The sequence below is a fragment of the Heteronotia binoei genome, chromosome 3 (assembly GCF_032191835.1).
Source record: "Heteronotia binoei isolate CCM8104 ecotype False Entrance Well chromosome 3, APGP_CSIRO_Hbin_v1, whole genome shotgun sequence".
In the NCBI taxonomy this organism is placed as follows: Eukaryota; Metazoa; Chordata; class Lepidosauria; order Squamata; family Gekkonidae; genus Heteronotia; species Heteronotia binoei.
Window position 1 is genome coordinate 27,179,095 of NC_083225.1, and position 26,648 is coordinate 27,205,742.

The 26,648-nt window shown below is 43.0% G+C and overlaps 1 protein-coding gene across 2 annotated transcripts in view; it reads right to left on the reverse strand.

Annotated features, from left to right (window-relative positions):
- GPC6 (glypican 6) overlaps positions 1–26,648 on the reverse strand; it is a 1,229,042-nt gene that overhangs the window by 59,107 nt on the left and 1,143,287 nt on the right. The window contains exons 6-7 of one of the 2 annotated variants that reach the window (XM_060233619.1): positions 23,540–23,683; positions 13,525–13,554 (exon numbers count right to left, since the gene is read on the reverse strand). In XM_060233619.1, coding sequence (XP_060089602.1) covers positions 13,525–13,554; positions 23,540–23,683 — 174 coding nt within the window. The remainder of the gene's footprint in view (positions 1–13,524; positions 13,555–23,539; positions 23,684–26,648) is intronic. The other variant, XM_060233620.1, reaches the window with a different exon arrangement.

Genomic DNA, 26,648 nt, shown 5'->3' on the forward strand with positions numbered 1-26,648 from the left:
CAGTATTGGACTTGTGGGTCATCATACCAAAAAGTATGGAAACCAAAGTACTTGCTATACTTTTCCCATTGTCACTTTTCATACCAGCTAACATAATATAACCCTTGCAAGACTTGAGTATTAAAACGGCACAGATGTTCTTTCAGAATTTCTCCCCTTTGAAAGGCATGCTTTGTGTCTGGTTGCAAAAGAGAACATCTGGCAAACGAGCAGGGAAAGGAACCCACTGCGGGGGCAGGGGGGGGGAGGTCTGCTCACCTTGGTCCACAAAACCCTGGAACCAGACTGGCCACTGGGAAGAAAATAGTTTGGTGCAAACAAGAACAGAACATTTCTTTAATAGATCTCTTTGTTTTGGAGGCAGGGATGGTAAATGACACATAAATAGAGACTGTCTTCGCAAATTCATAACCACCCTTTTGTGTTTCCTCGTTGTCGTTCGCCTGAAAGTTCGTTAGGAGAGCAAGCTTTGGAGTAAAGATAAATCACTTAAGATTTAAGAGCTTATTCTCCCCTGTCACACCTCTAAGCACTAGTATGATCCACGTAAAATCTATGAAATGTCAAATGTCCATTAGGTGCAAAACAGAAAGCTATTAAAGGCTATATGTTTGACTTGGGAAATCACTTTTCGTTTGCTGTTAAACTGACTTTTGTTATGACTGTGTCTGTCAAAAGCAAAATCCTCCGCAGCACATTTCTCTGGTTACCTAGTAGATTATACCTCTGTTAAAACCAAAAAACTGAAAATGGCTTGGAGAAACTAGAGTCAAGAGAATAGCTGAACCAGGGCTTTGCATCGGCAAGCTGCGGCCCTCTCTGTTGGCAAAACATCCTGACTGAAGCAATGAGATTTAACTGGACTGATCGTATCTATCCCTGGTTCTCCTGTAGACTTCTTTTTGGAATGATCTGATGCAAATGACATCAGCATTGTCAAATGGGACTTGCATTCTCCACCGTGGGTGGCAACGGTAGTAGCTTGTGATTTCACTCCATCACTAGGTGGGCGTTCAGCTAAATCCAAGCTGAAAAAAAATATCTGGAAAATTCCTTATTGGGATTTTTGGGATATTGTTTCAGTGGGAGACAGATATGGGGTATTGTTTGGCTATCTAAAGTGGTCAACCCCTGAAAATCCCAAAATTTGGGGGAATTTTCAGGGCTGCTGGAAAGCTAAAGGGCATGTAAAGGGATTGAGGTCCCTTTAAACTCCGTCTCCAAGCTATGCAACTCTGCAGCAAGTGAACTCTGCAGGCGTTTAAATGGCTCACAGTCCCTTTAAATGCCTTCTGGGTGAAACTGCCACTTGGAGGTGTTTAGAGGGACTGCAAGCCATTTAAATGCCTTTGAAGTTCACTCGCTGCAGAATTGCATAGCTTGGAGAAGGCATTTAAAAGAACTGCAAGCCCTTTAATTGCTTCCCCCCCATTGAGAGCAATAGAGGATGGGGACATCTTCTTTGGGGGCCCACAGAATTGGACTCCCCTGGTTCAATCTTTTTTGAGACCCGAGAGATTTTTTTTAAAGGCAAGGCACTAGCAGCTATGCTGCAAATTTGGTGTCTCTACTAAAAAAAAAAGGTCTCCCAAACCCCAGATACCTCTAAGCTGATTCTCCAAAGGGAGCACTCATCTATTTTGACAAATAGCCCTTGAGAATGATACGGGCCTGTTGTTTTCCTCAGCTGGTGGCAGCAGGAGACAAATTTACTTATCTACTTCATTTTCACCCCAGCTTTCTCCCGAATGGGGATCCAAAGTGATCTCCTTCTTCACAATGTCAAAGTCTGAGAATCCCCAAGAGCCAGTGCATGGAAACCTCTTATTCTTAACTCTGTGAAGGGAGGACAGAGCAAATGAAAGGATATGGTAGGCTATGACAATCTCTATGCAATGAGAAATCTAGTAACCAAGAGGCAATGCTTTCTGAGATATTGTTACTAGAAGGAAATCAGTGCTTGAGCCATGGACTTAATGTGTAGCTTGTTGGAGTGAGAGACTCAGCATGCCTGGACATTGTGGGGTGCTACATCACTCTAGATGTGTATAGGCGTCATCTCCTTGAATTGGAGGCCTGTCTTTGTCTTAACCTGGCAGCTGCCCTCTGACTGCTCCTCTCCCTTTGTCCTCTCACCCTCTACATTTGGCCTTCCACGGAGATGCAGAACTTTCCTGTAGATACAATCAGGGGTGGAATTCTAGCAGGAGCTCCTTTGCATATTAGGCCATATCCCCTGATGTAGCCAATCCTCCAAGAGCTTACAAGGCTCTTTTTTGTAAGCTCTTGGAGGATTAGCTACATCAGGGGTGTGTGGCCTAATATGCAAAGGAGCTCCTGCTAGAATTCCACCCCTGGATATGATGCCCTCATACTCTCTCACACATGATGCCAGACAAGCTGGCCATTTTGCGATAGGGAAAGTACTCTTGAGATTAGGCTTCTTTCTTGTCTTTAGACTGCAATGTCAAATGAATCTACTCGAATAAATGTACATTTACCTCTCTTGCAATATACTTCTTGGGAGATTTATTTACTGCACTGAGTATCATGCTTCTATGACTGCACAAACTCTGCTATATTAACCAAATACCCCAGTACAGTTTTTGGCAGACTTCCATTTTGATATTAGACCCCATTTATACAGTCTACAGAATCACAATACTACCTTCTTGGGATTTTACCCAGGGCTTTTTTTGCAGTAGGAACTCCTTTGCATATTAAACCACACACCCCTGATGTAGCCAATCCTCCAAGAGCTTACAGGGCTCTTAGTAAAGGGCCTCCTGTAAGCTGCTGGAGGATTGGCTACATCAAGGGTGTGTGGCCTCATATGCAAAGGAGTTCCTGCTATTAAAAAAGCCCTGACTTTTACCACTTCTGACAGCAAGAGGGGGTTGCTTGTTACTGTGTTCCTCTAGGCAAAAAAACAAAAAACAAAATTCACTACTCAAGGAAAAAGTAGCCTGTCTGGATCTGGGCCAGCTGTCTCTAGAGGGAATAAGTTTATGGGAGACCATTTGAACATAAGAAACTTCACCGGCTGCCTGTCACAGAACAGTTCCAAAAACTGGAATCATCCTTATCCTTTTTTTTTTATTTTTTATTTTGGCAGTACTTTAAGTCAACTCTTGTTCTACAGTAACAGAGCCCTGCCCAGAGGTTTATAGTCTAATTAGAGTCCTACCTGTCATGGTTATTCAGGGGCTGAGAACGAGCTGATGTATTACAACATTGCATAAAGGTCACCCCAGCCGTCATTTTCAAGAGTTCATTATTTCCTCGCTCAATGCATTTTGGAAAATGTGACGTTTGGTAGATTTGTAAACCTAAAAGCCCTAAAGGGAGTGGAAACAAGTTCTTGTTTCAAAGTTCAGATGAGGTTTTTGTTTCTTATCACCATGTCATCATTATAATAACAGAATAAGGCTAGAAGTCAACAGTCCTAGAAGATGGCATGTAATGAATGGTGAACCACTTTTTATGATGATAATAATGCACATTATCTACTACAGCTCTAAAAATGTCTAAAGAACACCATACAAACATTGTCTCAGTAGCACTTTCAAGAGTAATGTCACCTGTTTCAATATCCCCCATATTGTATATATCCTGAGAAGCCCTGCTTAATGAGACCAGTGGTCCATCTAGTCCAGCTCCTACTTTCATGCACTGGCCAACCCGTTTCCCTGGTGGGCCAACAAAAAGGGCACAGAGAGGCACAGAAGCCAAAGCCTGATGTTGCCCCCTCAGACTGGTATTGAGAAATTTACTGCCTCTGAATACAGAGCTTCCCTTAGTTACTGTGGCTAGTAGCCACTGATAGACGACATCGTCAATGAACAGTCTAATCCCCCTCACCTTTAAAGCCATCTGTGCTACTGGACATCACCACATGCTGTGGCAGTCAGTTCCACAATCTGACTACTTGTTGAGCAAAATATTTCCTTTTGTCTGCCCTTTTGTTTGTCCTTTCAACATCATTGAGTGCCCCTGAGTTCTAGTATTATGGAAGATGGAGTGTTTCACAATAAAGGGAGCAGGCGTGACTGAGCAGCTTCAGATACATTCAAAGACCACCAAGGGCAGGTTCAAACACAGCAGGTTCAAGCTATTTTGCCAACCTGCCTGTTGCCTCTTCACATGGGAGCAAACTGAGGCTCAATGGCATGTTGGTACCTCAAAGTAGGGTTGCCAATCCCCAGTTGGGAGCAGGGGATCCCCTGGTTTGGAGGCCCTCCCCCTGCTTCAAGATTATCAGAAAGCAGGGGGGCTTCCGGAGTTGGAGCATGATGAGCTGACCTGTTTCTCTTAATAGGAGCAGACCGAGATCCGAAAAGTGAAACAATCTGGACTGTGTATTTGGAAATGAATAATAAGCCCTAGAGGAAAAAGGAAAAGTTTTTAAAAAGAGAGGCTTGAAAACATTGCAGCAGCCATTTTGGAAATTTAAAAACCTTGAAAATTAATTTCTCAAGCCAGGGAGCTCTGAGGATGGCGATTTTGGGCTTGTTGGAAAGGGCATGCTCCAATCTATCAAATGCAACCATCAGATTGTGGATTGGCGAGATCAACCTGAGACCCATAATTTGCAATGGGCAGTCAGTAATGTCTCATCAGAAGCTGGGATTAAGAGTTACACGGTCAAGAGCCTCCTCGCTCAGAGAGGGAAAAATGTCTAAACAAGTGCAAGACCAAATGGATGCTATGGAAGCAAGACTGGTAAAAGCAATGAAGGACTTAATAACAGGAAGTGAAAAGAAACTCACAAAGTAAATAACTAAAGAAATAAATTCAAGTGCTGAAGAAGTAAAGAAGGATATTAAAAAAGAGATTGATGATTTAAGAAAAGAGTCTCAAGCAACAGCTAAAAAGACTGAAGAGATTGAAGTGAAAATAAAAGATCAAGATGTTACCATTAAAAAGATGCAGGATAAAGCAATACTACAAGATTGTAAGCTGATGGAGAACATGATTCGTCTCAGGGAAGTACCTGAGACTGACCAAGAGGATTTAAAAAATTATATTGCCACAATAATAGCCAACTTCATGGAAGATGACCCTGTGGAGATGGGACGTTTGTGTGATTATGTTTACAGGGTCAATTCAGAATTTGCCAGAAAGCGCGAGCTACCCAGGGATGTGGTAGTGAAGTTTACAACAAGAGACGTGGTGGGAAGGATCTTAAGTAAGCAATTTGAAAGCCCATTGGTGGTAGAGGAAAGCAGAGTGCGGATGATGAAGGAACTGCCGAGGAAAGTCATCACTGACAGAAAACAATTCAAGAAATTGACAGATAAGTTGAGAGACAAGGATATAAGATACAGATGGATTTTACCTGAAGGTCTTAGCTTTGAATATAAAAGACTGAGGAAAACAATAGTGGACATGCAAGGCATGAATGAATTTTTGGCGGACAATAAAGAATTTGAGGATACAAAATAATTAAAAAATCATTATGGATTACAAATTAATTTCTTGGAATGCAAATGGACTTAATTCACCTCAAAAAAGAAAAGCAATTTTTCATTGGATTAAAAAGCAGAGATATAATATAGTATTTTACAAGAAATACATATTAAGCAATTGGATTACAAATTTTTGTGGAATAAGGCTTTAGGGGAAGAATTTTTTTCATTAGCTAAAGGGAGTGGTCTTTTATATTAAAAAAGAATTGGAGCCAAAATTGGTTTTTAAAGACAATGAAGGCAGATACATTGCTGTGGAGGTGTTGATGAATGAAAAAGAGACATTGTTGTTGGGACTATATGCCCCTAATGGGGCAAAAGATGCTTTTTAAAAAGACATTCAGCAACAACTTGATCAAATGACTTATGAACAGGTAATGTTAATGGGAGATTTCAATGGAACAATTAAGAACTCTCTGGATAGATCGGGAAACAAAAAGAAAAGAGATGGCAAGCTGCCAAATTCTTTTTTTGAAATAATAAAGCAAGGAAGTTTGGAAGACATTTGGGGAAAGTTTAATCCTAATGTATGTGACTATACTTTTTTTTCAGCAAGGCATGAATCCTTCTCAAGAATTGATATGATATGGACTACGAAGGATTTGGGACTTATTACTAATAAAATAGAGATTCTTCCAAAAATAGGGGCAGACCACACTCCATTAATGTGGTCAGCAAAGAGAAGGAGAAAGAGAAGAAGATGGAGACTAAATGAAGACCTGTTGTTAAAAGTTGAAGTAGTGAAATCTCTTGAAAAAGAGACCAAAGCTTTCTTCCAGGTGAATGGAAGACCAAGAGGTTAACATTCAGACTGTATGGGACGCGTATAAAGCTGTTATGAGAGGATTACTAATTACATTGAACAATAAAGATAAAAGAGCCAAGGAAAAACAACTGAAGGACTTGCAAGCAGAAATAGGCAGAAAAGAAAATGATTTGAAGAAAAGACTGGGGGAAAAAAATAATGAGAGAGATAACAATTCTACAGAATCATTTGAGACATTTATTGAATAAAGAGGTGGAGTGGAATTTAAAAAGGCTACAGCAGCAATCATTTGAAGGCACTAATAAACCGGGGAAATACTTGGCCTGGAAATTGAAAAAAAAAAAAAGGGAGAAAAAGTTCATAAAAAAGATTTTTTCGGAAGGTAACAAAATTGTGGGCCAAGCTGGAATTAAAAGGAAGTTCTTCAAATTCTACACCAAATTATTCAAAGGTCAACAAGTAAATAGAGAGAAAATCGATGCCTATTTGTGAAAAATTAAAGTACAACCTTTAAGTGAGAATATGGAAAAGATTTTAAATGATCCAATTGAGAAAATAGAAATGAAGCAGCAATTTGTTCAATGAAATTAGGAAAAGCTCCGGGTCCTGATGGCTATTCAGCAAAATTCTATAAAGTCTTGGGAGAAGTACTAGTACCAAAACTTCAAAAATTGATGAACTATATAAAGCGAGATGGGAAGCTGCCAAACACATGGAAAGAAGCCGTTATTTCTTTGATTCCGAAAGATGATTGTTGTTGGGACACGATTGTTGAGATTCCACGAATGTAAAAAACTACAGACCGATCTCACTATTGGACGACTATAAGATTTTTGCTAGAATTATAGCAGAGCAACTCAAACAGCATTTGAACATTTCTATTCAAGAGGAACAAGCAGGTTTTCTCCCCAGAAGGCAAATAAGAGACAATGTCAGAACTGTAATAGATATTGTAGAATATTATGATAAGCATCCAGAAAAAGAGGTGGCTTTGTTTTTTGCTGATGCAGAAAAAGCTTTTGACAATCTTAACTGGGACTTTATGTTTGCTGTGATGGAAACAATGAAATTAGGAGATGATTTTATAAGGATAATCAAGGCAATATACACAGAACAGCAAGCTAAACTTTGTGTGAATGCTGACTTGACTGAGCAGATGAAGATTAGCAAAGGCACAAGACAAGGTTGCCCTCTGTCTCTGTTGTTGTTTATAATGACCCTAGAGGCCTTGCTTTCTCAAATTGATGATGATAATGAGATTGAGGGTTTGAAGTTGAAAGGTTTTTCATATAAATACAGGGCCTTTGTGGATGATGTGATGTTTATCAATGAAAATCCATTGCAAGTGACACCCTTGTTGTTAGAGAAAATTAAAGAGTATGGTGAGTTAGCAGGCTTTCATATTAACAAAGAAAACTCGAAAATCCTTACTAAGAACTTGTCATCAGGCAAACAGAAAGAGCTACAAAATGTTACAGGTTGTGAAATTGCTTCAAAAATGAAATATTTAGGTGTAGAAATTACTATGAGAAATATTGATTTATATAAGAATAATTATGAAAAACTTTGGCATAAGATTGAAGAAGACATGCTAAAATGGAATAAATTGAACTTATCTATGTTGGGGAGGATATCTGCTATTAAAATGAACGTTTTACCAAGAATTATGTTTCTTTTTCAAACCATTCCAATTGTGAGAGATAAGAAACAATTTAATTGTTGGCAAAGAAAGATCTCAGAATTTATATTGGTGGGCAAGAAACCAAGGATCAAGGTAAAAATCCTGATGGATGCAAAAGAAAGAGGTGGCTTCCAATTAACTGATTTAATGCTATATCATGATGTTTGGTATGGATTAAGGACTAGATGACTATGATCAATAAAAAACTGGCTTTAGAAGGGCAAGGAAATATTTTTGGTTGGCATGCATATATGTATTATGGGAAAGAGATGGATGGTTTTTCCTCACACCATTATATAAGGAGGAACTTGTTGAATACATGGATAAATATAATAAATATGGTGATGAGAGAAAACCACTTTGGATAGTGCTGACTGAAGTTATAAAATTGTCTCAAAGTCCACGAGAAGAGAAATACATATCATAATTTCAACGTGTTATAATATAAAAGAGAACTGTTTTAAAATGCTGTATAGGTGGTATATGACACCTAAAAAACTAGCAAAAATGAACAATCAAGCTTCAGATAGGTGTTGGAAATGTAAAAAAAACATGAAGGTTCTTTCTACCATATGTGGTGGAGTTGTGAAAAGGCGAAACAATTTTGGCTAATGATTCAACAAGAGATTTCGAAAATCTTGGGATATAATATTAAGAGAGCACCAGATGTCTTTCTGGTGGGATTACAAATGGAAAGCTTTCCAAAGCAAGACAGGACATTGTTGTGGTATTTGCTTTCTGCTGCGAGGACATTGAATGCGCAAATGCGGAAGCAAGATAAAATACCAGAGAAATGGGACTGGATCTTAAAGGTTCTTAATTGGAGTGAAATGGACAAACTTACTAGAATCTTAAAAGACTGTAACCTGGAGAAATTTAAAGAAGATTGGAATAAATTCCAAAATTATGTGGAGATACAATGGAAGGTGAAGAGCCATCTAGTGGTTTTTGATAATATTAACTGAACTTTAAAAGAGAAAAAGGACTGTGATTACTGAGTTTTAGTAATGAAATATAAGTAGTGGAGTTCATATAGTAAATTTATGTGAGTTAAGATAAGATTAAGATTTGAATAATTTTTAGTGATGATTTAATGACTACAAAATCTATAATGTTTAACAAGCAATAATTGAATTCTTAAAGTGCAAAGGAGAATAGATTATGGCTATCTGACTAAATGTGTAATATTGATGATTAAGTAGAAAGTATTAAGTAAAGGAATAAGAATAGTAGTTCTATTGGAGTTAAGATAAAGTTAAGTGAATGATAACTTTTAGTTAAGGTTCTATATATGGGAATTTTTACTTTTAAAAGGTTTTTAATATGTTTTGTACACTGGCGGAGGTCGCAATTTGGAGGGTGGGAGGGGTGGGAAAATGTGTAATGTATTGATGAACTATATTTAGATTCTGAAAGTAGAATATTTTTCAATATATTGCAAAATAAAAACTTTGTTATACTGAAAAAAGATTATCAGAAAGCAGGGGAGGGGGAGGGAAATGTATGCTGGGCACTCCGACAGAGATCAGTTCCCATATGGTATAACGGATAATTGATCTGTGGATATCTGGGGCGGGGCTGTTTTTTGAGATAGAGGCACCAAATTTTCAGCATAGCAACCGGCACATTTTCTCAAAACACCCCCCCCGCCCCAAGTTTAAAAAGATTGGACCAGGGGGTCCAATTCTATGAGCCCCCCAAAAATGTGCCCCCATCCATTATTTCCAATGAAGGAAAGATATTTAAAAGGAGCTTGGTCCCCTTACATGTGATGGCCAGAACTCCCTTTGAAGCTCAATTGTGCTTGTCACAACCTTGTTCCTGGCTCCACCCTCCAAAGTCTCCTGACTCCACCCCCAAAGACCCAGATATTTCTTGAGTCAGACCTAGCAACCCCACCTCAGAGGCTCACTTCAGACCTGACTGCCAGTAGCTCAGGCCCAGAAGTGATGAAAGGCAAAAGCTATACTGGTTGCCTCCTTCCAAACCACTAGAAGCAAGCTGAGTCTCAGTGGTACATCGGCACCTTGCGAGTTTACCTCAGACCCAAACACCTGTGGTGTGGGTGTAAGAGGCAATGATAAGCATAAACCGTGGTCACTGCTTCTTTCTGTCAAGCATTAGATCTCAAAATAACCAGTCCTTGATTTTGAAACAAAGTATTGGTTTACTGATAATCCATTGTGCTCGGATAGGCACCAGATTGGAAATGATACACTGTAACTCAAGAATACCAGCTTTAAGGGGCACATCAAAGAGACCTTAGGAATTCTACTCCAGCGTGTGAAATTCACATGCTTGCTAACTTATCTACTATTGCGGTTTAGCTACATCCTGGGTTCAGACCTAAGCCTGAGAAAGTGTTCCCAGAAAGGTTTTATCTTCAAAGAGGTCATTCCTGCATTTGCTACAAGTGAGAACTAAGGCAGAGGTTACATGGCTTTGATGTGCAACACATTAGAAAAACAGCTATCAATGCAGGCAAACCATAAAAGAAACAAGATGCTTGACACTTTCTATACCTCTGGACAGGAGTTTGTCCAGGCCCAAAAGCCTTTCTACTCATGGTGGTACTCCTGAAATGACCGTGGGACCACCAGCTGTACAGGAAGCCTGCTCTGAAATAGGATACCAGCAGTTCTCTTGTGCCAGCTTGGAACCCACTCTTTGAAGCCAAGTAATGGATAGTCCTTTTAGTTCCTTTTAGGAAGAGTTCCTATCTGCACAGGAGCAATGCATGCATCAGAATTAAAAGGACACAGCCTTATTCGGCTGAAATAATATTGCTATTTTAAAAGATTGTGTGTGTGTTCCCCAACAGCTCTCTCAGGAAGATTTTCTACAATGTTCATCTCCCACTGTCACCTGAAGAACAGTGGTTTGCCTCAGAACTCAGTCATGAAGATTAGCAGTCCCTTTTCCCGTTACAAATACCATAGAAATGATTAATAATATTAGCAGATGCGGCCTGTTATGAAGCGCGCCTCTAAATGAATCCATTACGGTAATTCGGCTCATAAGAGATTCAGACAGAGATGAGGGTGGTAAATCGGGATCTGTCAGCATGGATGAGCTGTGGTCCTCAACTGGGATCTCTCCGCCAAAACCTTATCCATTTGATGTGTGCGGAAATCTCACCTGCAGCAGCTTACCACCTGGCAGGCGGAAAAATACTGGCACGTGGAAATCATCAGCGCTAAGCCAAACCTGCTATTTTCTAGCCTGGAGATATGATTGATACCTTATGAGGCCCTGTGCCTTTAGTGTATTTGATACTTGTATCTGGCTACAGCTGTCTTGAAGAAGGCTGGAAAAGACTGAATCTGTCCCATGGTGTCAGAGATACTAGAGAATATTTCAGACCACCTGATATTTAATTCCTCTTTTTGTTATACTGCATGATAGCTTGAGAAATAATGTATACAGAAGACGCTTCTTGTCTAGAATGCATAACATTTACATCAGTTCACGATAAATGTTTTCCAGCCTTGGGATTACTGAGAGTCAATTCTGATTCCCGGAAACAGAGGATGGGCCCCAGAGAGAATTCTCAAGCCCATTCTCTCTGAACGCAATGCACTTCCTACTGGCCTGATGAGACAGCAGAGTGAGAAAAGTCTGGCTAAGTCATTAAGGTAGATGCTCTGTCCCTGTAGACCAAGGGTGTCAAACATGTGACCCGGGGGCTGAATCAGGCCCCTAGAGGGCTCCTATTAGGCCCCTGAGCAACTGACTGTCATCTGCTTCCTTCTCCCTCTCTCCTGCTTCCTTCTGCATAACAGCTTGCTTTGCAAGACTTGCTCAATTGTACAAGAGCTAGAGAGCAGAACCTCTATTTTCTCCATTTGCTGAGGCTCCTCCCTTGGGAAACAAGGGAGGGCAGAGTTTGCTTTGCTAGGCTCTCTCAATCACCGCCACTCTTCCTTCTACTGGCTGAGGATTCTCCCCCTCCTGGTCACCTGGGGAAGGAAGGAAAGAGCCAGAGCTTCCTTTGCCCAGTTCCCTGGATCCCATGGGAGAAATACAAAGAAAGCACCTTTAAGATGAATGAATGCGAATGTTTTAAGCATAAGTTAATTTTTAAAAGTGTTTGTCTGTGTCCTTTATAAAGTTTATATCTTTGCTACCTAATCTTAACTAAGTACACACAGGGCCCGGCCCAACATGACCTGGCCCGACAAGGTCTCATTTATGGCAGACTTGGCTCTCATAACAAAATGAGTTTGACACCCCTGCTGTAGATCATTCTTTCCCTTCCCTTCCCTGACCCATCCATCTGTAGTGATTAAATTTAATTCCGAAGGGTCAGTTCCAAAAACAAATCTCTCCAACAACTGGGCCCAGATCTGCAATTGTCATAAAGCTCTTCAGGACATATTCGCCAAGAATCCCCCCAAAAACCCCACCTTGCAAAGTGAATTGTTTTTGGAAGAACTAATTCCCTAATAGAAGTCTGATCTAGATTTGAGTCCAGCTAGCACCTTAGAGACCAGAATTTTGGGGGTGTAAGCAGGGCCGACCTTGCCGCTAGGCACACTAGGCAATTGCCTAGGGTGCTAGCCTTTTGGGGACACCCAACTGGGTGCCCCCTGCATGGCTCAGTGACAGAATCTGTGCAGTGGGGGGGGCACCAGAAGTTACCGTAGCTTTGCCTAGGGTTCCAGATAGTCTAGGGCTGGCCCAGGGTGTAAATTTGGAGAGTCATTGCTCCCATCAACAGATTCAAAGTCTCCAGAGCTTACACCCCCAAAAAACCTTGTTGGTCCCTTAAGGTGCTACTGGAAACAAATCTAGCTGTTCTACTGCAGACCAACATGGCTACCCCCTGAAGCTAATACAAGTCTACAAGCGTAACAATACAATAGTGCCTAAATACTTCAGAAACGTTACTGGCGTGATGACTGGCTTCCTGGACAAGCATCCCAAGCTTCCCAGTGAGTACGAATGTTGTGCAATTTTTTTGGGGTAAAGATTTACTAGAGTAGAATTTTGTTCACCCCTTTTTTAATTGTCAGTCACGGTTCGTTTTCACATTATGTCCCCTTTCAGCATTCTGGCCCATTCCTCAGTGACATGCACTGTAGCCTCTCTCCCATTTAAGAATGTCTATACCACAAAAGCCAACAACAAAGGAAAACTTCCCACATCTGAGCCGCAAGCCAAGTTGGTAAAGAATACACAAGATGAAACCCAGATGGCTCCAGTCCCTCGAAAATAGCCCATCCCAGGGAGAGTACCGCAAGGAAGAGGGAAAGATCTCTTACATATCTCATCCAGAGCATAAAACATCTTATTCCTTTGAGATTAAGCAGCTCCACAGTTCAGTCTTATGGTACAATATCATATGGTCACTCGTTTCCACTTTGAGACCGTGACGTGCCTGTAATTTGGGAAACAGTGGCCTAGATCAAAAACCAACCTGGAAGATGACAGATACTGAAACGAACCCATCCATTTCAAGCATAAAGATTCAGAGAGCTAGAAATGAAATCATTTCGTGGAAAAGCAAAATGGAACATGATGGTCATGAGATTAGATGCAGTATAGCTGGCAGGCTCGGAAAGAGGCGCATGGTTATGAAACTCAAGAATAAGAATACCGGAGCTTACAGCGTGTTGCATTGTCCTCCAGATAGTCCTCTGGGAAGCAAAAAGGAAAGAGAGAGAGAGAGTAAAAAAGAGAGTTCAAGACAGCAAACAGCTGGGTTTATTTAATTATGCATGTTAATGGCTGACAATAGACTCAGCTCAGCCTCACAGCCACTTTACTGGTAAATGCATATATTACCTTTCTACAGAGGTAGAATTTTAGCAGGAGCTCCTTTGCATATTAGGCCACACACCCCTGATGTAGCCAATCCTCCAAGAGCTTACCAAAAAAAGAGCCTTGCAAGCTCCTGCTAGAATTCCACCTCTGCTTTTCAATATTGTTTGCTAACACCAGAGTCACAGAATAATAATAATAATAATAATAACAACAATGGTATGATGCCAGGGCTCTTTTTCTAGCAGGAGCTCCTCTGCATATTAGACCATACACCCTGATGTAGCCAATCCTCCAAGAGCTTACAGGGCTGTTAGTACAGAGCCTACTGCAAGCTCCAGGAGGACTGGCTACATCAGGGGGGCGTGGCCTAATTTGCAGAGGAGCTCCTGCAAGAAAAAGAGCCCTGGTGATGCCCCATCTGTGCTTCAATGGGTATTGTACTGTCACTGAGCCATCACAATAGGGATGCCAGCCCTCAGATGGGACCTGGGGATCCCCCGGAATTACAGCTCCTCTCCAGATTACAAAGGAAAGTTCCCTGGGAGAAAATGGATGCTTTGGAGGATGGACTTTATGGCATTGGACCCAGCTGAGGTCCCCAAGCTCTCTCTCCAGGAATTTCCCAACCTAGATTTGGCAGCCCTATTCCCCACTCTCTGCTGGTGGCTGGGGGTGGGGGGAGGACCTGGGAACAATAGTAATTCGCAGCTGAATTATCCTGGTTTGAACCAGAAGAATGAGGAATGACTGATGTAGCACAATGACAGCACAATATCCAAACGGTTGTGCGGCTGCAGAGGTCCATCAGTGGCTATTAGCCACAGGGTATTGTTGGAACTCTCTGTCTGGGGCAATGATGCTCTGTATTCTTGGTGCTTTGGAGGGGGGGGGCATAGCGGGAGGGCTTCTAGTGTCCTGGCCCCACTGATGGACCTCCTGATAGCACCTGGTTTTTTTGGTCACTGTGCGGCACAGAATGTTGGACTGGATGGGCCATTGGCCTGATCCAACATGGCTTCTCTTATATTCTTATGCAGCCATACAAAACTGTAACATCCTGTCTTTCTTTTTGCTATTGAATAGGAGGGTTTTTTTGTAGAAAACGTACAGTAGGAAATCATTTGCATACTAGGCCACACCACACACCAAATTAGCTGGAACTGCATTTAATGATTTTTAATTTTACTTACTTTCATGATCCGACTGAACGTATCAAACAGTACTCTGCCCTAACAGATGGGGTAAAATTACAAAAAAATTCCTTCCAACCAGACCGATTTTGGATTCACCCTACACCGCTCTGACATTCCTCTTTTCAGAGCGGCATCCTTCCGATTTCCCACTATGTGCCCCAGGGCTAAAGCTTGCATTGGCGTTTTTGCACGGCAAAGAGAAACTGCTAAAAACCAATCTTTGCTACAGAGCAAAGTCTCATTTTTTCCATTGGCTGAGGTTCCTCCCTTGGGGAGGAAGGGCAGGGAGGGAGAGCTTGCTTTGCCAGGCTGTCTCAATTGTACAGCTGAGCTACAGAGCCAAGCCTCCCTTCCTTCTATTGGCTGAGGCTCCTCCCCCTCCTGGCCCTTGGGGAAGGAAGGAAAGAAGCCAGAGCTTCCTTTGCTCAGTTCCCTGGATTCCATGGGAGAAATACAAAGAAAGCACCTTTAAGACCAATGAGTGCTATGTTTTAAGCATGTTTTATTTTAAGGGGTTTAAAAAAAAAAAATTAATTGTGTTAGTCTATGTCCTTTATAAAGTTTATATCTCTGCTACCTAATTTTAAATAGGTACACATACGGCATGTCCCAACAGGGCTCAGCCCAACAAGGTTTCATTGATATCAGATCCAGCCCTCATAATAAATGAGTTTGACACCCCTGTTCTAAACCACCTAAACCACCACTCGGTTAGTTTGCATAGAGGCACAATAATAGAAATGCCAATACAAATTAAACTTGGGATGCATGTTGTCAATGTTGTCAATCTCTTTGCACTTCAAGTTGGAGTCCATCACACTCTTTGAACTCCAGTTGGAATTGAAATTCACTGGCAATCACTTTCAAGACTAATTAGGTTATGGACTTTGGGCTGTGACTACAGACTGAGCATATCATTGCACTTGCATTTGTATTATCATGCCTCTATGTAAATTACGTAACTGAGCTGTGGTCTAGATATAGAATAATTATACAGCGCTATAAAAACCAGAGACCACACTTTGGAACTGTTTGCTGAGCATTTATTGAAATCAATCACACAATGTTTCTAATTTTTTGAGAGCCAGTTTGGTGTAGTGGTTAAGTTTGTGGACTCTGGGAGAACCAGGTTTGATTCCCCTCTCCTCCACCTGCAGCTTCTGGAATGGCCTTGGGTCAGCCATAGCAACCCAAGAGGTTGTCCTTGAAAGGGCAGCTGCTGTGAGAGCCCTCTCAGCCCTTTTATAAAGTTTATATCTCTGCCAGCTAATTTTAAGTAGGTACACATACAGCCTAGCCCAACATGGCTCAGCCCAACAAGGTTTCATTTATGTCAGATCCAGCCCTCATAACAAATGAGTTCTACACCCCTGTTCTAAACCATCTAAATCACAATTCTTCTGCACAACAGGGTGTCTGTTGTGGCGGGAGAAGATATAGGAGATTGTAAGCCACTCTGAGTCTCTGATTCAGAGGGAAGGGCGGGGTATAAATCTACAGTCTTCTTCTTCTATACATCATAGTTTTCCTGTTTTGTTTTACTGAGACTAAACGGCAGGACTAGACATCAGTTTTCTGCCGTACTTACGATCTTCCAGAAATATTTGACTGGCCACTATCTGAAACAGAAATATGTTCGATCCCTGGTGGATGTTCATACAAAGCAATTGCTATGTTCTTATCAAAACAAAGGTCTTCCTTTTCAAGCAATTTGATCTCTCAGAGATGCCAGCCACATGACCTTGGGATGTTCTTAATCAGAATATGAAAGATGTACAGAGACAGACTGCTCTTTCATCTAGCCCTACTACTGTCTACTCTGACCTCCTCTTCTCAAACAAGAGGCTTTTGCTACCTTTAACTGGAGACCTTTAACAGCAACCTCCTCCTACAGCTTCTGCTTACCATAAATATTGCTTTTGAACGGCTTGATCTAACCACAAACGATCTACGGGGTGGGGTTTTTAATTGATACAATCACTGTCGTTTACCTGTTTTATGGCCACTAATATTCACATTTTTACTGACAGCATTTTGATTCAAAGTATTATGCCTCTACTTTTGCAAACTGCATTGAGAACATTTGATTTCCTTAGCAAGGTGACTTATCAATTCATAAATAAAGAAATGTGAATAGCTACAAATTTTCCCCCCTCCCATATTCAGATCCAATCAGGCCTGTAGCTACAAGGGGCATATGGGAGAAATGCCCCATCAGGAATACACCATTGCCCCCTCTCTAAAAGACACCAGGTGGTACAATTCTTAATGGTGTGTGTGGTCCACATACAGCCCCACCCACTCAGGATTTGGAATGAGCAGGTCTCTAGCGCCCTCAGAGTACTCATACATCTCATAAAATTTCCAGTTATGGGAAAGGAAAGGTCCCCTGTGCAAGCACCAGTCGTTTCCAATTCTGGGGTGATGTTGCTTTCACAACGTTTTCATGGCAGACTTTTTACCGGGTGGTTTGCCATTGCCGTCCCCAGTCATCTACACTTTCCCCCGAGTAAGCTGGGTCCTCATTTTACCGACCTCGGAAGGATGGAAAGCTGAGTCAACCTCGAGCCGGCTACCTGAAAACCCAGCTTCCACCGGGGATTGAACTCAGGTCGTGAGCAGAGCTTAGGACTGCAGTACTGCAGCTTTAACACTTTGTGCCACAGGGCTCTTTTCCAACTATGAGCCTGAACATGGAATTAACCATGAAGTACAGTATATATATGGATAAGTGAGAAGCCTTGCCACTGGCTTACTGTTTCTGCCAAGCTTACGTAAAGAATTTGGTAAGGCCACATACAGCTAAATTCACCCTGGTATACTAATGGGATTGCACAGGACAGATCGTTTCATTGACATGGAGAACTGCTTGTTTTTCAGAAATGGGCACAGTGCATCAGCTTCACGTATTTCCCCATTATTTCCCCGCGGGTGATGGAATGCTTGCAAGCAAATGGGCAGGAAAAGGCGCATGGACAGGTGGAAGGGGAAGTGAACAGCTGTGCGTGTGGGTCTGCCAAAAGCGATGGGCTCTGGCTAGGGGTTGCTTTGTAGAAAAATAGGTGGTGGAGCTCATTAGCATAACTCATTAGCACCACAGCCTCCCACCAGTCAAAAGCAACCTGACGCAAGAAAGGAGAGCCCCGGGTGAGTGGGGCCCGCTCAGTCACCTGGCACTCTCCTGGGCCGCCTCCCCCAGTCAAAAGTCCCACCACCCCAAATCATATGAGAAGTGGAGAAAGGGTGGCACGGACTTCTCCAGGGGTTAATGAGGGCTGCTGGGGGTGTGGCAAAGCCCTTGGCGGCTGGCTAGCTGCCCACTCTCCTAATCCAGGGATTGTTATGCAACTGCACCTATTCTTCTATGGACAAGGTAGGTAGGTAGGTGGACAGGAGGGAGGGGGGTGTCAGAAAGTTTCAGGACTTCCAGCTGTGCTCCTGTGAGTTCCTGCTGAATTCAAGGTCTGGCCTTGGCACTTGCCCCATCTCAGCATATGCTGATGCCAGCCCTGACGGAGAGTGTGCACACACATACAGATGCATGCAGGACCTAGGCACAGTTTGCAATGAATACGCCTGCTAGGATAGAATACGCCTACTGTCATCCTGCTCCCCTCCTCAAACCAGTTGTCTGCAGAGCCCACATATAAATACTGTGTATGCAGGGCTCTTTTTCTAGCAGGAGCTCCTCTGCATATTAGGCCACGCCCACCTGATATAGCCAATCCTCCAAGAGCTTAGAGGGCTCTGAGTACAGGGCCTACTGTAAGCTCCAGGAGGATTGGCTACATCAGGGTGTGTGGCCTAATATGCCGAGGAGCTCCTGCTAGAAAAAGAGCCCTGAATATATGAACATATGAAGCTGCCTTATACCGAACCAGACCCTGGGTCCATCAGAGTCAGTATCGTCTACTCAGACTGACCGTGGCTCTCCAGGGTCTCAAGCTGAGGTTTTTCACGCCTACTTGCCTGGACTTTTTAGTTGGAGATGCTGGGGTTTGAACCTGGGACCTTCTACTTACCAAGCAGATGCTCTGCCACTGAGACACCCTCCCTCCCCCAATACCATCCCTCCACTATAAACAATAATGAGCAATAAAAAAGGCATCTAGCTGGCCATGTAAGTAGCAGAGGCTAACTGGAGAGTATGTTAAGACATAGGAGAAGAATAGAGTATGGCATAAAAAGTGTCAATACCTTGAACGCCGTTGCTTACTTCTAATGTAGTTATAAAGCAAGTTTTGTGCCCCAGCATGGATGTCTCGCAAAATCCTTAATTAAACTTCAGTGAAGGAAGATGCATTATGCATATGGATACTTCACAACAATAAGTGCTTATTTAATTATGAGTGGAGCTTGTAAAAATGAGTGTATTGTAAAGTTAATTGGGAGTTGAAGCCACTGCGTTTTAATGTGACAGGCACTGGATTACTTATTTCAGTAGCTGGCATGTTCAATTCTGTCACGGGCAGAAACAGATCTATCTACCGCAAAGCAACTCACGCCATTTCATAGGAAGAGGAACGATAATTCTGACAAGGGAGATTTATATCAAGTGTTGGGAATGCTTTTGAGCGACACACCGACCCAGCTTTCTGCTGAGATTCCAGATTGTTAGACATGCAGGCTGTACGAAGGGCAGAGATAGGGAGGACCCGTCTCCTGTATGGTGCATATATTTTTGTGGCATGCAAAGAAAGGAAACCTTATCAGGGCTTTTTTGTAGCAGGAACTCATTTGCATATTAGGCCACATATCCCTGATGTAGCCAATCCTCCAAGAGCTTAGAAGGCTCTTAGCACTGGGCCAACTGTAAGCTCTTGAAGGATTGGCTACATCAGGGATGTGTGGCCTAATATGCAAAGGAGCTCCTGCTACAAAATGAGCCCAGACTTATGAGCACATAGGGAGTGATGAAAGAGAATTGGGACACTGCCCATTGCCCCTGATTTCCTGCTCATTCTCCCCCCCACTGCCTAGCTGAGGAGCAGCAGGAAACACCCGCAGCAACATAGGGAGTGATGAAAGAATCGGGACACTGCCCATTGCCCCTGATTTCCTGCTCATTCTCCCCCCCCTCCACTGCCCAGCTGAGGAGCAGCAGGAAACACCGCAGCAGCATAGGGAGTGATGAAAGAGAATTGGGACACTGCCCATTGCCCCTGATTTCCTGCTCATTCTCCCCCCCGCCACTGCCCAGCTGAGGAGCAGCAGGAAACACCCGCAGCAGCAGGGGATCCCCTGTCGCCAGCCTTGCTCTACCTCATAGATTCTTTCAGCCACCTTTCCATCTGAGCAAAGTTTTAGTCCAGTGGCACCTTCCAGACCAAAGAAGCTTTATTCGTATGAGCTTTTGTACGCATGCACACTTGTATCTGAGGTCGTGTGCATGCACACAAAAGCTCATACCTTGAATAAAAGTCTGTTGGCCTTAAAGGTGCCACTGGACTCAAACTGTGTTCTACTGCTTCGGACCAGTATGGCTGCCTATCTGGATCTATTTGCCCCCTGAGTCAGAAACAGAGTCAGACACAAATCATTGGAATAAATATGGGACACTTTATTTAGATTTTAATAATAAACAGGAAGGGCTAACAAGAACTGCGGCAAGGTCAGGGGTCTCAACAGACACCTCCCCCGCCATTCAACGGGCAAGCAACCCAGCCCTTGGCCGGAGCTGTACATCGCAGCTCCCACCAGGCCGGCCCAGCAAGCAGGCAACCCATAAGGTAGGTCTGTCCACCAGACGCATGTCTCGATGGAAGGAACCCTCCAGGTAAGCCCCAAAGGATGGTCTGCAATCTCCCACCTTGGGTCGTCCCATCCCAAGGTTGATCCTCCCAGACCCCGAACCCTCAAGAGAGTATGCTTTTCGGTTCTCCCCTAGCTGCATATGAACATCAAAACCAAGGAAAACCTGCCAACTAAAGTGACCAACTTATTTAATAGCACCTCCCTGTAGCCAAATCCTCAATCCTCTGACATGACGTAGGGTAGGCAAAAAAACCCCACCCCAACATTCCTGCCAATCAGCTGGGGAGCAAAAAATTCCTACCTGGCCCCTCAGACCAGAAGGCAACCACCAATTGCCTACATAACAATCAGGGCGGGAGGGAGGGTCGACGGTCAGTCGAAGACTGAAAAGGGGGCGTGGAAGGTGCTGCTAACATTGCAGCAAACCCTGCCTCCGCAGAAGCGCACCCAAACGGCAAGCTCTTCATCTCTCTCTCCCAATGAGGCAAAGACGTCCTCCGGCCTTACAGCGAGGCTGCTGGCCGGTAGGGAGGGATTCCATCTGAATGTTATTGAACAGATAAATAAGTTTATCTAAAAATTAGTGTCGGAATTTACATGTTTTTGGTCCCCTTTTTCATGTATTATACTGTATGTTTTGGCAAAACTCATTATCCCACACCTTCTTTTACCCCCCAAAGTATGCAACAGCTCGAGAGAGATTTCTCAGGAAATGGATATAAAAATATTTAACCATTCCTGATACCCAACGAGTTTGTTTACTCCTGAACAGCTTCAACAAAAACTGTGACTGATTCCTCACCGGCATTTGCTCCGCCCCTGTGCTTCTCCCTGCGCCGGCTCAAGAGATGGAGTCCCCACTAGTTGCTCCGCGGGTGCCTCTTACGTCATGGCTACTTCCTATTACTGCCGCAGCAACAGGATGCTGGTTTTTTTGGAGTTCTAGTTGACGTGACGGCAATAGGAAGGAGCCCTAAAGCAAGAGGTGCTGGGGAGCTATTGTTGGAGAATCGATGGGTTGAGGCAATGCAAGGAGAAGTGCGGGGGCGGAGCAAATCCCTAGTTATTTATTTATTTATTTGTTTGATTTATATGAGGAATCAGTCTCTATTGTTGATGTGGAACACTTCTGTGTTATCATGATTTTTCACTCATACCTCTTTTAACGGGTAGGCTGTTAAACATAATAAACTTCAAAACTGAGCTGCATGCGTTATTTTTTGAATTGTAAAATGCTTCAAGTCCAAAAGCAGATAGGCAGTATATAAGAATATAAGACCACAATGTCATTTTGCAGTATCCTTAGTTTATCTAAATATTCATTGCAGAAGACTTCAGTTGCTAATATGATAGTAAAACATTTTTTTTTTGTTATTACTAATATTACATGTTACTAATAGGATAGCAAAACATTTTTTTGTTATTATTGTGCAGCTGCTTTGGTTGCCATGTGGTGAAACATTGCAGCTATTACAGAGTAACAAAATCAAGTCAAGGAGTCCAAAACCGAAGCCTGTGGTTCCCAGCGCTGTTGTGTGAGAGTAACCAAACCTTTCCCTTATCTTATTAAAATCAGGGCTTCTTTTGTAGCAAAAACTCCTTAGCATATTAGGCCACACCAGGGGTAGAATTCCAGCAGGAGCTCCTTTGCATATTAGGCCACTCTCCCTGGATATAGCCAATCCTCCAAGAGCTTACAGGGCTCTTATTGCAGGGCCTACTGTAAGCTCCAGGAGGACTGGCTACTTCAGGGGCGGGTGGCCTAATATGCAAAGGAGTTCCTGCTACAAAAAAAAGCCCTGATTAAAATATCGTAAGGTTTTATTTAATTTCTGTCAAAACCAAAGATTTATTCTACTGGCAACACAACACTTTAAAGGCATCCAGCAGAAAAATAAGAAAACACAGAACCTGTGTAAGACGGCACAAACCTTAAACCCAAGAGTCAAGGGCTACAGCTGATGCTTATTCTACGTTGCTATCTATTGCGATACAAGCATGTCATAGGCCAGGCCTTCAGTCCATGTGAATCCAAGTTAGCCTCCTTTTCCAGGTTCTTAGCGCAATTATAGGGGTTTTTTTTGCCAAGCAGTATCAGGTGATGATAACATCCAATCAACACACAGCCTTGCGGGAACCCTCTAGAAAATTACCTCATTACTCCTGACCCTCCCTCCCATCTTCTGAACCGCAGGTTCTCATGAGAAGCTAATTACCACTTCCCAGCTCTGGAAAGATGATAAGGGCTAAGTAGGCCGAGAGATCAATTAGTAACACCTGCAGGATGGGAACAAGCCCGTTTCCATTCACATTAACCCTTGAGAGGGGGGGAAGCCAGAGGTGCTTTCCTTCACCAACCCACAGTTAAGGACGAAAATGAGTCAAGAATAATGATTACTAAAGCTCTAACAGACTAAAATCCTGTTTTTTTTTTTTTAAGGATTTGCAACTATAACGCATGAAGACAGGCATGAAGAAACAGCTTATTCATTATACTACTGCTCTTCTTTGTACAGGGTTAGCGCTGGGGCTTTTGCTACCCCCAGCAAGGCCCTGCCCCCCGCCCTCCAATGGCCCCGTTGCATGGCCCGCTCCTCCTCCGCATGGTGCGGAGATGCGAAACGGGGCTGGATGACTCAGTTTGCATGGCAGGCTCGTCTTGAGAAGCCCAGTGTGCAAATGCCCGGTCCTTCTCTGCCTCCCTGTGGTATGGGGAAGCTGAGCGGGCCAGCTGGCATGTGGGGAGGGGTCATGCAGCACCCTAGGCAGCCACCTACATTGTCTATTCCCACGTGCCGGCCCTGTCTTTGTAAAGGAACTATGATAATCCGAAGGTGTGGGAAGAGTCAATTGTCATGGATTATTTCCACTTGAGGACAATCAAGATGTCTTTATTAAAATTATGCCTTACCAGTCTATCCAAGCTCGTACCAGCAGCTGTGGTTGGCCTCTCCTCAGGATTGTAGGGCCGGAAACGGGGATTGAAGTTATCAGGAACAGAGCGGGAAGATCTTAATCCTGGAGCTGGTTTAGGTTGTCCACAGCCTTGAAAGACCTGGAAGAACCATATCAAGTTATATCAATGTTTCATCCCAAAATGGAATCTAGCAGCAGTTTATTCCTGGTCAAAGTGATCTGTCATTAGGGAACCTCATGATCAACACTTAAAGAGATTTTTTATAGGTAATACTGTGGTAAATTTTGGAGGTTTGTTCAAGGCTACCCACCAAGATATATAAATTGAGAACAGATTTTAACTTGTGTTACCTTAAGCTCAGTTTTATGTCCACCATACAATGATGATTAAAAAAGCATTTGGGTTGTTGTTGCTAATATTGTCAGTACATTCCATAAAATAACCAAAATTACTTGGACAGTCAAAGATATATATCTGAGGAGTGTCTACAGCATACATTTATGTTAATTTAAGGACTGCACCCTATTAATTCCTTGGAAGTTGGGTGACATCTTCAAGGGTGTTCCTTCACGGCTTTATCTGTGGTTTTTCGGGTTTGTCAAGCATGGTAGAATTCCACTGGTAATTGATTGTTTTAGGGTTCTCCATAAAACTGGCCTGTGAAATGTCATGGAGGACCAAGGTCTGTTAACTCTGTTATTCTTTCCCCCTCCCCCTTTTTACTTTATTGCTTGCAAAGTAGAAGTACGGAGAAACGAAACTAACTTGAGAAAGAGTAATCAGTACCTTCCCATACATTCCTCTTAGGGAGTGCGACACATTTGGGGAAAGCAAGGACGGAGTCCTGATAACGCCATGAGAATGTAGACATTTATGATAGTTTATGTGTGAGAACGCATCCCTCACCCCCACCTTTTGGAATCCTTTTGAAGTATGCCTTAAAAGTATTGTATCAATGTATCTTTAGCATTACTCTCAAGAATCTGTTACACTGAAAGTATCGGTCTATCAATAAACGTAGTTTTGTATCAAACCTGACTCGTCATTGAAACCGCATGCTTGACAGGGTTCAGCAACGGGAAACTGCCCCCCTTTCTACGAAATAGCCCCAAAAATCTTTCTTCACTGAAACGTTTTGCCTCATAATAATGGCAACATCTGGAGCTCATGCAGATAAGTCTCACTGTTTGTATATAAAGCAGAATACAGTCTGATTTAGGGTTACAAGACATAGCTTGGTACCCAACCTGAGAAGGGGAGGGGGAGTGATATCATAGGGCTAAAGGTGTGATGTCATTTCCAGGGAAAAACTGAAAGTGACATCACACCTCTCTAGAAGTCATTGGAAACTCTATGGTAAAGCCACAGATTTTCTGGCTATTTCCAAGGAGGATTGGCAGGACTTCCAGGTTTCCCCCAGAAGTGATATCATGCTGTCAGCCCTACGGCTAGGGTTGCCAATCCCCAGGTGGGGGCAGGGGATCCCCCGGTTTGGAGGCCCTCCCCCTGCTTCAGGGTCATCAGAAAGCGGGGGGAGGGGAGTTAAATGTCTGCTGGGAACTCTGTTATTCCCTATGGAGATTTATTCCCATAGAAAATCATGGAGAATTGATCCACGGGTATCTGGGGCTCTGGGGGGGCCTGTTTTTTGGGGTAGAGGCACCAAATTTTCAGTATAGCATCTAGTGCCTCTCCCCAAAATACCCCCCAAGTTTCAAAAAGATTGGACCAGGGGGTCCAATTCTATGAGCCCCAAAAGAAGGTGCCCCTATCTTTCATGATTTCCTATGGAAGGAAGGAATTGAAAAGGTGTGCCGTCCCTTTAAATGTGATGGCCAGAACTCCCTTTGGAGTTCAATTATGCTTGTCACAGCCTTGATCTTTGCTCCACCCCTAATGTCTCCTGGCTCCACCCCCAAAGTCCCCAGATATTTCTTGAATTGGACTTGGCAACCCTACCTACGGCCATTTAATTTTTTTTCTTCTGCTGCAGGAAATGTTTTTCTGTAAGCTGTTAGAGTTTATAATAAAGAATTTTTTTAAAATGTTTAACAAGATTCTCTGTATTACTTAGTGTGAAAGAACTCTATAGTCCTCTTTACCCAAACTCAAACTAGTTATTGTGTGCACTGACATTGTGCATGAACACAGTTACAAGATGAATCCACCAAATACTGGATGGAATATACTGCAAGCAGATACCACAACTTGAGGAAGATTACACGCGGCAGAAATAAGGTTGCATACAAATCGGTCAATGCCAATGCTCCTTCTAAGCTGTGGAGTTTTATGAACAAAAATTCTACTTTGTGAGCTACTGGCATTAAAGTTGTGAGTGAGCAATTTTGCTACTGCATAAATTAGTTTGCTTTGGGGCCATCCTTCCTGAGATAAGACAAAAATGGGTGAGCCGGAAGCTAAAAAATTGTGAGCTAGCTCACACTAACTCAGCTTAGAGGGAACACTGATCAATACCCTGATGTGCTAGGCTTGCAAATCCCCAGGTCCCAGTGGGGGATCTCACTTTTGCAGGCTCTTTCTCACCCCCAGTCAGCTGGCTGGTAGGGGGGAAGCCCCACCCTAACAGCCTCCATGTGCCTTCAAACCTCGGAAGGCTTAAGAATACACTGGAACAGCTTCCTTCTCGAAAGATGTGTGTGCCTTTAAATCTTTGAGCCAGGCTGAAAACAAAATGGAGGAAATTGATCTAATTGATTCTGTGTATTGATGCATCAGATCGCAGACAGAGCTGTGCCAGAATGAAGGACTGTGGTCAGGGGCTTCCGACCATCCCGCCATGCTTCTGAAAGGCTTTAAAATGAAGTTAAGTGTATGTTTCATTTAATCGCCTTCTGCATGTTATCTTTTGTAAGGCAGTAACGGATAGGAAATCCAGGTGACTCTCACAGGCCGCAAACTCGCCCCAGATAAGGCCAAATCAATTGGTTGTATGTACTAAGATCAATAGCCATTTGGCCTAGTCATATATCATATTTTGCAGGGATTCAGGCTGACCATGAATGACCTCTATCTGATTTCAAGCTAGCAGCCACCTGTCAGAAATGGGTTTGCTAATACGGAAACCCTGCAGGGGGCAAAACCT